This window comes from Nannospalax galili, unplaced genomic scaffold (genome assembly GCF_000622305.1).
Source record: "Nannospalax galili isolate Female #2095 unplaced genomic scaffold, S.galili_v1.0 scaffold61, whole genome shotgun sequence".
Classification (NCBI taxonomy): Eukaryota; Metazoa; Chordata; class Mammalia; order Rodentia; family Spalacidae; genus Nannospalax; species Nannospalax galili.
This window is the reverse complement of record NW_008345335.1, coordinates 316985-327903: the sequence shown is the minus strand read 5'-3', so window position 1 is coordinate 327903 and position 10919 is coordinate 316985. Positions and strand designations below refer to the sequence as shown.

Here is a 10919-nt window from a genome sequence, read left to right as displayed (position 1 = left end):
ATTTCAGTCTTTTTGTATTTGTTGAGATTTGTTTTGTGCCCCAGTATATGGGCAGTTTTGGAGAATGTTCCATGGGGCACTGAATAGAAAGTATATCCTTTGGTGCTTGGGTAGAATACTCGATAGATGTTTTATGAAGGTGGGTGCACCAGAGTTTGGTGAATATATGTTCATGATTGTAACATTTTCTTGGTCAGTTGTTCTTTTGATCAGAATGAAGTGGCCCTCTTTATCTCTTCTGGTTAGTTTTAGTTTAAAGTCTATTTTGTCAGATGTTAGAATAGCAACACCTGCTTTTTTCTTAGTACCATTCACTTGGTATATGTTTTTCCATCCTTTCACCTTAACGTAGCACCTGTCCTTGAAAGTGAGATGAGTTTCTTGCAGACAACAAAAAGATGTGTTTTGTTTCTTACTCCATTCACCTAGTCTGTGTCTTTTGACTGGGGAGCTCAGTCCATTGATACTTAAAGTTATTAATGAAAGATGTATAATCCATTCACCTAGTCTGTGTCTTTTGACTGGGGAGTTCAGTCCATTGATTTATTTAAAGTTATTAATGAAAGATGTGTATTGAAGCCTGTTATTTTTATTTCTGTTCACATACTTGATATAGCTGTACTTTTCCACAGTTATACCTTCATTGAATTTCTTTCTGCAACCTCTTGGGTATAGTCATTCCCTTCTTCAGCCCTTTGTATTGCTTCAAGAACTCTCTGAATGGCTGGTTTTGTGGACATGAATTCTTTAAGCCTATATGTGTCATGGAAGATTTTTCTTTCCCCTTCAAATATAATAGACATTTTGGCTGGGTATAGTACTCTGGGTTGGCATCTGTGGTCATTTAACACTGGGAATACTTTGGTCCAGGCTCTTCTGGCTTTCATAGTTTGCACTGAAGAGTCAGCTGTAATCCTAATGGGTTTTTCTTTATATGTGACTTTTCTTTTGCAGCTTTCAGTATTGTGTCTTTGTTCTGTATGTTTAGTGTGCCATGGAGAGTTTCTTTTCTGGTCCTGTCTATTTGGTATTCTATATGTTTCTTGTATTTGTATGGGCATGTCTTTCTTTAATTTGGGGAAATTTTCTTTTATGATTCTGTTGAGGATCTGGTCCATGCCATTATCTTGGGATTCTTCTCCTTCCTGTATGCCTATGATTCTTAAGTTTGGTTTTTTTATGGTGTCACACAATTCCTGCATATTCCATTCTTGTGCTTTCTTAAGTTTTTCATAATCTTTGCTTGAATGGTCTAGTTTGTTTATCTTCCAGTCTTGATAATCTGTTTTCCATTACATTTATCCTATTGGTGAGGCTTTCTCCTGTTTCTAATTGGCTTACTGTTTCACTTCCTTCTTCATTTCATCCTGAGTATTCTTCAATACTTCTAGTTCTTTTCTGAATTCATTCAGTTTATCCCTATCTTCCTTCAGTTCCTTGATTTTTTGTGTGTGTGTTCTTTAAATTCACTGAATTCTTTTATCATGTTTATAATTGTTCTTTTGAGAATCATGTCTTGAGTTATCTCTAGGGGTTCTCATTGTACTCCTCTAGAGGACTATTGGTATTTAGTGGGGATATGTTATTTTGGTTTTTCATGTTATTATTTTTTCTCTGTGACTTTGACATGTGAATTTCTTTTGCAGTTTCTGATTCTTGTATGAGACGCCTTCAAATTTAGGTCTGCTTCTTTTTGTAAACTTTATGTGACTTTGTGGTTTACTTGTTGGGCATGAAAAGCCAGTTGGTCTAGGCTTCTGGTTCTCTCTTTTGATTTTATATTGGAGTGTCCAGATTGCTTTTGTCTTCAGGAGTTCCCACAGAGGCCCAAGTCAGATGAGGATCAGATGCTCTCAAGCTTTCTCTTGAGGTCAGGATCACTCCAGGAAAGATGTTGTCCTCAGGAATTTGGGGGCTAGACTGGCCTGGGAGCAGTGCCCAGGAAAATGCTGGTCTCGGGCAGCTGGTGGCCGTCCCACACAGGGAAGACGAGGGAGGTGAGGGCGGGACCAGGCCCAGAGGGCTCCTGGGGACCACAAGAAGGAACTGGGTTGGTCTGGATGCAAAGGATCAGGAAGGAGTGGTGGTTCCAGGCTGAGAGGTCAGTTCCGGTGTCTGGGGTGCCAAGGCAAGAATTGGGCCACTACCCAGGCAAGGAGCAGAGATGGGTTGGGGGAGTCAAGGACGGTGGGCGCCACTGGACTTACCCAGGAGAGGCTGGTGGGTTGTGTAGCACAGGGAAGCAGCACCTTTTAATTTTTAAAATTGATTTATTTACAGGTTCCTGAGTCCTGAATTCATCCCTCCAAGGGGAAGAACAAACCCTCTGAAATTTCAAATGGAAAGAAAAGATATGTTAGCCAGGAGAAAAGTGCTCCACATTCCAGAGTTCTACGTTGGTCAGTAACAGCTGGATGCATTTGTTAGTCGTTGGAAGATTAGTTTTTTTTCCATAAAGATTCTGGGTTTTTCCCTTAGTAATTTATTCCTACCATATTAAAATACCTAGAAACCTTATTTGTTCATTTCCACATCTCATGTGAGTTCACTTCTCTTTTGAATTTGCAGGAAGCATATTGCGTGTCACCACAGCTGACCCCTATGCCAGTGGAAAAACCAGCCAGTTCCTCGGGATTTGTATCCAAAGATCAGGAAAAGGACTTGGGGCTACTTTTACCCTTAGAAACACAATTGAGGGACAAGGTGAGTGTTTTCTGCTTGGAGTAGGACAGTGGAAGTGTGGGAGGGATTTTCAAAGTGCCGTTGAAGTGTCTGCTATCTCCTGAAGGCTTCTTGAATTATAGGGGCAATACTCATTAGGACTGGAGTTACTGGGCATAATGGCACAGCCCTGTAGACCTAGGACAGGGTAGCTGAGGCAGGAATTTATAAGTTCAAGGTCAGTTTGTGCTACATAGTGAGACCCCATCTACAAAATACAGATTTTACAGTCATGGCATCTTCAAGACTAGAGACAAATGTGTATAAAATAGTGCAAGGAGATTCCCTTGTTTTTATTTAGTAGCAGTATTTTTGTTGGTTTTGAGAGAAAGTCTTACCATGTAGCCCTTGAGTGGCCTATAACTTTCTATGTAGGCTGACCTCAAACTTAGGGTAATCCCCCTGCCTCTGCTGGTATTACAGACATAAGGCATCATGTTTGACAGGATAGTCTTTTTCAGACCAAACGACCTACAAACCCACTAAGATAGACATGATGACATTCCTGAGTTTGGCTCCTAACACGAAAGCCCCTGTTTTGCTTTATGCTATGTTATGTAAGATTCAGAAGTATGAACAGTAACGTGTTTGTATACTGTGACTAATACAAGAGGAGCCAGTAGAAAGCTCCTAGGAAAGGGATGGATTAAAATGCCAAGCGAAGGGCGCTCATAGTTACTGGCATGTGCTTTGTGATTCTCATTAGTGAAATATCTTCAGAGACAGTGCTAAAGTGGGAGCACTGTCTGTCTTGTTGATCCTGTAGTGCTCTTGGGGCTGTGCACGAAGCATATCAGTAGGATTTGATTCACAGAAAGCTGTGTCTTCAGTCAGGTTGTCCACTTGAAGCCTTGTAGATAATGAGCTGGTCTGAGTCAAGGGACCTGGGTTTGGTTTTCTTGAAAACTGAGATGTTTTTACCTCATGGCTCTAGTCAGTCAGCTGTGTGTTTGACTACTGTGAACAGCTCTGAGCTGCACCATCTGTGTTCCTGTGTTAGTTGTTTCTTGTCTAGTGGCTTTTCATACATCCTCTGATAATTCCTGACACCTCCAGGTCTGACCCTTTTCAGGTTCCTGTTTACTTGTAGCTAACTACCTCTTCATCATCTTTGGATGTCTTATTGACCTTTATTGTCCCTCACAGGGTGTTCTTTCACAGTCTTCTGTTTTCCTAAGTGGTGCCACTGTCCACATATTTTTATAATTCAAGAATCTAGGAGCTCTTTTTAAAAAAGATTTGTGTGTGTGTCTGTGTGTGTGCAGGTGCTAGTGGAGGCCAGAAGAGAGCATCAGATCCCCTGGAGCCGGAGTTACAGGCAGTTGTGAGCTTCCTGACATAGGTGCTGGAAACTAAACATGGGTCCTCTGCAAGAGCAATATGCACTCTTAACCACTGAGCAATCTCTGCAGCCCCTAGGGGCTCTTTTTATTCTCTTGCACACTATTCAGTAGTCCGTTATCTTGGCTCAGTCTCACATGTTCTAGTTATTTCTCCCTCACCCTTGCTGCTACTCTGTCACCATCACTTTCTTCCTGCAGTTGTCAGTCTCCAATTCACATCCTGGTCTCTTAACCTGCTTGTAATGCTATCACATGATACCCAGACTGTGTGCTTTATAAAGAACAGACATTTTTCACAGGGCTGGCAGCCGGGAAGTCCAAGATCAGTACATTGGCAGGTTCTGTGTCGGGTCAGGGCCCAGTCCCTGCTTCCTTTGTGCTGTGTCCTCATCTGGTAGTGGGTAGAACACAAAGGTCTAAACTGCCTTGCTTCCCTCCCACAGTCTTACAAAGCACTAAACAATCCATCTGTGAGTACAGAGCCTTCAAGACTTATCAGTCCCCCAAAGACCCCAATTTCTAATAGCGCCACAGTACAGGTGTTCTAGATTAACTTTTTTTTTTTTAATTTATTTTTATGTGTATGTGTATGTTGCTTGCATGTATGTGAGTGCACCCGTGTTGTGCAATGCCACGGAGGTCAGAAGAGGGCTTTGGATTCCCCTGGAACTGGAGTTAAGGACGGTTCGTAGCCGCCATGTGGGTGCTGGGAATCGAACCCAGGTCCTCTGCAAGAGCAAGTCACTGCTCTTAACCACCGAGTCATCTCTCCAGCCCCAACTTTTTTATTTATTGTTTGTGCATGGTGCCACAGCATACCTGTGGAGGTCAGAGGACAACCTACAGGAGTCAGTTCTCTCTTTCCACCATGTGGGTTCTGGAGATTGAGTGCAGGCTGCCAGGCTTGGCACCAGACAGCCTAAAGGACCACTTGCACAGGGATGGTATTGCCTCTGGGGGTTGGGCCCCTCCTACCTCAGCAGTCAAGACTGCCCCATAGACATGTCCACAGGCCAATTCCTCAACCGGGGTTCCCTCTTCCCCAGTGACTCTTGGTCGAGTCAGGTTGACAATAAAAACCAACCAGCCCACCTGGCTTTTTCAACATGGCAAATATTTTGACTCTCTTGGGTCTTTGTATTCATCTTTTTTCTTTTCTTATTCTTTGAGATGGATTCTCACTGTTGCCCATGTGCATTCAGATGCTTCTCCTGTTTCAGCCTCCAAGTAGCTAGGATTGCAGGTGTGCATCACCACACCTGCCTTTGCTGTTCTTTCTGCCTGGAACATTCTTGGCTTTTTTATAGTATCCGTTCAGATGTCAGAAAAACGTTGCTTGACTCCATAAAGTTGTCTCTCCCAGTCCCATTGCCATCAGACTGTCTTGTCTGTTTTGTTATTTGGGCTTTTGTTTTTTGTTTTCTAGCCCTGTAAGCTTTGTAAGACAAGCATCTTAACAACTTTGGTTTGCTGCTGGCATAGCTTCTAGACCAAAGTCTAGAACAGAAGAGACATACAATAAAGAATGAATTTTGGTATTCAACACTAGAAGCAAATGTTGATATGTGATAGTATTTATATTTTTCTTATTGGTTCAGAAAACCTCAGGAAATACTCTTCCTCTAAAAGAGTTCATGTTCAAGCACTTCCTGGCTTGTTTTGTGAAAAGGGTTCCAGTGCATTGGGGGTGGGAGTGGGGAGGGGAGAGGGAGTGTAAGCTAGAGGGGGCTAGCTAGTTTACACCATCCTTTACAGGACCTTCTGAATCAAAGAACTCAAAATTTAATCAGTTTTTTGTTCTTATTGAATTTATGTGTTATTTCATACAGAATATCTCAAACACTCTCAATCATCTTTATACCCCCATTCCTACTGGCACTCTCCTATAGTCCCCCCACTAGAACCCATAAACTCTGTCATTCATGTTAAGGCCCACTGTGTCAAGTCAGTGTCCCCAGATTTCCCCAGTGCAAGTCCATCTCCTGAGGTCTAGTCAGCTTATCTAGTCTGTTGTTTTAGGAAGATCATTTCTTCCTCACCTAGCAGTAATCAATTGTCAATATTTCTTCAGGTAAGATTTGGGTCTGCTATTCAGTTCCCAAGTTCTATGCTGGATTATTGCCTGCCTGAGTTTGCATGGGACTTGTGTTTGCTGATGCCATTGCCATAGAATCATATGAGCAGGTTCCAGTAGCTTGTAGGACTCTGTTGCCCTATGGTCACGTACCTCCTTCCTGGCTCTTACAATCTTTCTGCTCCTGATGGTCCCTGAGCCTTGGGTGGGTGAATGCAGGACTCCTGTCCAAGGACCAGCATTCTGTAGACTCAATCTCTACATTTTGGCCATTTGTGACCTTTTGTGTTCCTGGCCCTCTGTTGCATGAGGGAGCTTCATTAGTGGCAGATTCATTGGTGTCCTCTACCCCTGTTCTATGTTCCATGTGCCTAGGTTGCATTGTATATGTATCACTTAGGCCTGGGCCATTCATAGACAATGTCTGTGTGTGACCAGTTGTGGTACTTGGTTAATAGTCTCCAACTGGTACAAAAGCAGCTTTGATGAGTGGTGACTGGGGTATTTGTCTGTAAATATTAAGGATACATATTTTTCACATAGTAAGAAATTACATTAGATTAGGGGTGTGACAGTCTTGGGGTTTTCTCTAAGATCTGTGACCACTCCAGCCATGTGTATTTGGTGGTTATGTTTACAGTGCCACACTTGAGTTCCCTACCATTGAGTGGGCTTTTATTCCAATTAGGTAGGTGTTGACTGCCCCCAGGATAAAAGTGCCACTCCTGCACCAGTGCTGCATGTTGTGCTGGCCATTGATGTGGTTATTTGGTCTTGTATCATTAATCTTAGCATTACTCTTAACATGGATGATTAATTTGTAGCAAGTATTTGGGAAATAATAAATGACAGAGAAACATTTACTGTTTCTGTAAGTTAATGCATGTTATTGTAGTTGAGATATGACAATATACTTATAGAAGACCTCTTTAGATTTTATTCAAATTCTCACTTTTTAATTTAAATGAATTTTAGATTATTTTTCTCTAGTAATCTTTTAAAATTCCATGTTTTTGTCTCCCTTGCTAGCTTTTCTACTGTAACCTAAGGCACTGCAGGAATCTGGACTTAGATTGTAATAATGTTTTCTTTTTAGGTGTTGAGATTTGCTTTGAACTATATAATCCTCGAATCCATGAGATCCAAGTGGTCAAGTTAGAGAAGCGGCTGGATGACAGCCTGTTGTACTTGCGAGATGCCCTCCCTGAGTACAGCACTTTTGATGTGAATATGAAGCCAGTTGCTCATGAGTCCTGCCAGGAAGTTCCTGTTAATAAGGTAGACAGTGTACATTTGGCACCAAAGTACAAGCATAAAAACAAGAATCATTGTAGGGAAAATGTTGGAAGAGCTTTTGCTTATGTCTTATCAGCCTAATATTCTTATTTTTGTATTTCCTTAGCTGAAAGTTAAAATGAAGCCAAAGCCCTGGTCCAAACGGTGGGAACGCCCAAACTTTAATATTAAAGGGATCAGATTTGATCTTGTGTTAACTGAAGAGCAAATGAAGGAAGCCCAGAAGTGGAGCCAGCCATGGCTGGAGTTTGACATGATGAGAGAATATGACACTTCAAAAGTTGAAGCTGCAATATGGAAAGAAATAGAAGACTCAAAGAGTTCCTGATCTGGGGCTGTTGAGATGGCTCTGTGGGTAAAGGCACTGAGTGCCATCCCTGGAACCTAGGTTAGGAGAGAAGTGACTCCTGAAAATTGTCCTCTGGCCTCTACATGCACACCCTGGCACACATGGACATGTGTCCACACACAGACAAACAATAATAAAAATAATTTTTTAAAATCCTGATTCTGAGGATGCCTTTGGGTATTTGCAGAGTTTCTGCTCTCAGGACTGATTTTGAAACAAGTTTAGTTTGATTTAGAAGAATGTAGCCTCCAAGGCTGGAGAGGTGGCTCAGCAATTAAGAGCACTGGCAGCTCTTGCAGAGAACCTGGGTTGGAATCCCAGCAGCCACATGGCGACTAACTGTGTATAACTCCAGTTCCAGGAATCTGACACCCTCTTCTGTCTTCTCTGGACACTGCACAGTATGGGTGCTCTTACATACATACAGGCATAAATAACACTCATATACATAAAAAAATATATAAATCAAAAAATTTTTAAAATAAGAACATAGCCCCCATGGGCACCCAAACATGTAGCACTCACAAAGATACACACATATACACACATATCCAGTCTTTTAAATAAAAGACTGGATATTTTAAAAGAAAAAAAAATTCCCCATTGAATTAACTTGTCCCTTTGGTCAAGAATTGTGTACCCAACAGGTCCAGGCCTGTTCCTGGAATCTGCTCTACCATCCGTGTTACACTAGTCTAATGCCATGCTATCTTGGTTACTTACAGCTTTATATAGTCTTTTTAAAAAAATCAGTACAAGTCTTCCAACTTGCTGCTACATAAAATTTCAAATCAACTAGCCTATTCTTCTTTTCTTTTTTAAACTGAGATTTTAATAGTGATTACATTAAATTTACAAGTCAGTTTAAGGAGAATAAACACCTTAACCAAAATTAAGTTTTCCATCTCATGAACATGGGCCATCTCTCCCACTGTTGAGGCCTTTTAAGTTTTTCTTGCCAGGTGTGGTGGTATAGGTCTATAACCCCAGCTTGTGGGAGGCAGAGGCAAGAAAAGTCCAAGTTCAATGCCGACCTGTTCTTCAGAATGAGACCCAGTCTCCCAAAACAAAGAAACAAAAATCTCAAGCAAACAGGAAAAAAAAGCATAATCGAAGAACAGAAATTTTCTTAGCAGTTTGTACTTTCAGTGTAGATTCACTGCATATGCCATGACTGCATTTGTCTCTAGGTATTTAAGTTTTTTAACTCAAGCTAATGGGGAACTCACTCGAGTATTGGAGGATGATCTTAAACTTCTGGTTCTCCTGCCTCTAACCTGGGGTTATAGGTTTGTACCATCATGCCCAGTGGGGTGCATTTGTGAAATTCTTTCCTGTAATCACTGCATTGAAATGACTGGTTCTTCAGTCCCTGAGATGTGGTTTTTCTCCTATACTCCATTAACCCTTGAATGCTGAGCTAAACTTTCCTTCCTGGAATAAACTTTAGTCATGATGTAGTATCACTTTTTTTCTTTTTAACCTTTGTGTGCCTTTGAGTGTGGGCACATGCAGACCCTGACTTGAATGTGGATGTCAGAGAACAATTCTAGGTTTTGATATTTGCCTTCCACCTTGTTAAGAGGTAGGGTCTCTTGTTTGCTGCTGTGTATACCAGGCTAACTGGCCAGTGAGCTTCTTGGGATTCTCCTGGCTCCACCTCCCATCTCACTGTAGGAGCACTGGGATTACAGACACGTCTGGCTTTACATGGGCTCTGGGGATGTGAATCTCAGGTCTTCATGACTGACTGGCAAACACTTTCTAACTGAATCGCCTCCTCAGCCCCTTTTTATATACTACTAGACTGACTTTGCTTAGAACTTAGGGGTTTCATTCCTATATTTATGAGAGTATCTTACCTAAGGTATTTCTTAAGTTGTGTATGTAGGTACTACTCTGTCAAGGTCTTAATAAATTCAGAACCTGGGCCAGGAACGTACCTCAGTGGTAGGGCACTTGCCTGTCAACTGACAGGCCCTAGGTTTGATCCCAGCACCAGAAAATGCCAAATAAAAAATTAATAAATGCAAACCCCAATTGTTTTGGGAGTTTCTCATGATTAAAAAAAGTTAAAAATCCTGTTTGATCTGTAAAAATTTCACATTCTTTAGTGAAGAAGAAGCTTAATGAATACACAGACTTGAGATATGAAGTGCACTGCCAAATCACTGCCTGCCTGCTAGCTGTGCTCTTCAGCCTATCAGTCCACAGGCAGAGGAAGGCAATAAAGACTGTTTCAATGATGATGGGTAAGCAACACATCTTTTGATTGCAGTACGTAAGTAAAACAGAGGTTAGATTCTAGGCATAATGAAATTTAAAGACAATAGGTTAGTATTTTCCATCCTATGGAGAGCAAGAGCAGTATTTCTGCTTAATCTAAAACCAGAGAACATATCCAACTTATCTATTAACAACCCAGAAATCAGGATAATTTCTAAATGTGCCTTTTAAAAGTAAAATTTTATAAATATATACAATAAAGTCTCTGCCATCTATACACAAACCAAAACTTTCTATACACATACACACATGCTTTTGTAAGCAGGGAAAATGTCTGAAAGAACACTAAAACGAACCTTCTGGGGATGGTAGCTGTGTGGGAATGCTAAATGTCCAGCGGTGGTCTGACTTTTCTACATGTGGTTCTATTCTTGTAGTTTGTGTAACTAGTACAAACTTAAAACTATCACCCTACTGAATCACAAGCCTTCATTGCTGTAGATAAATAGCATGCCCAACTGTTAAAATAAGTTGTATAAGTGAAATATGTAACTTTGAAAGTAGGTGTGATATAAGTAGGCCACATATTCAGATACTACAATATAACCAGATTTTCTAATTATCTTTTGAGCAATGATTTGCAAAATATATAGTTATAGTCATCCTTGAATTACTTCAAAATAGACAAAATTACTAATAAAATCATTTTGAAAAATTCTTAATTTCTTTTTAATTACCTTGCCTTAGAGTTCCTTAATCAGAAAAATATTTTACCACATTTCTATATCTGAAAGACCAGTGGCCTTTTTAATCTTACCAATGACACAAAGCATAACAAAAGAGCATTACTCGCTATCAAGTGATGATACCAAACAAACAAAACAACAAAAAATCCCCTCAAAACTTATAC

The 10919-nt window shown here is 40.8% G+C and overlaps 1 protein-coding gene across 1 annotated transcript in view; it reads left to right on the top strand.

Annotated features, from left to right (window-relative positions):
• Positions 1–7942, top strand: part of Mrpl19 (mitochondrial ribosomal protein L19) — a 23920-nt gene extending 15978 nt beyond the window's left edge. Inside the window, exons 2-5 of the mRNA XM_008841581.3 lie at positions 2281–2399; positions 2569–2703; positions 7235–7416; positions 7541–7942. Coding sequence (XP_008839803.1) covers positions 2281–2399; positions 2569–2703; positions 7235–7416; positions 7541–7762 — 658 coding nt within the window. The 3' untranslated portion in view covers positions 7763–7942. The remainder of the gene's footprint in view (positions 1–2280; positions 2400–2568; positions 2704–7234; positions 7417–7540) is intronic.
• The last annotated feature ends 2977 nt before the right edge of the window (positions 7943–10919 follow it).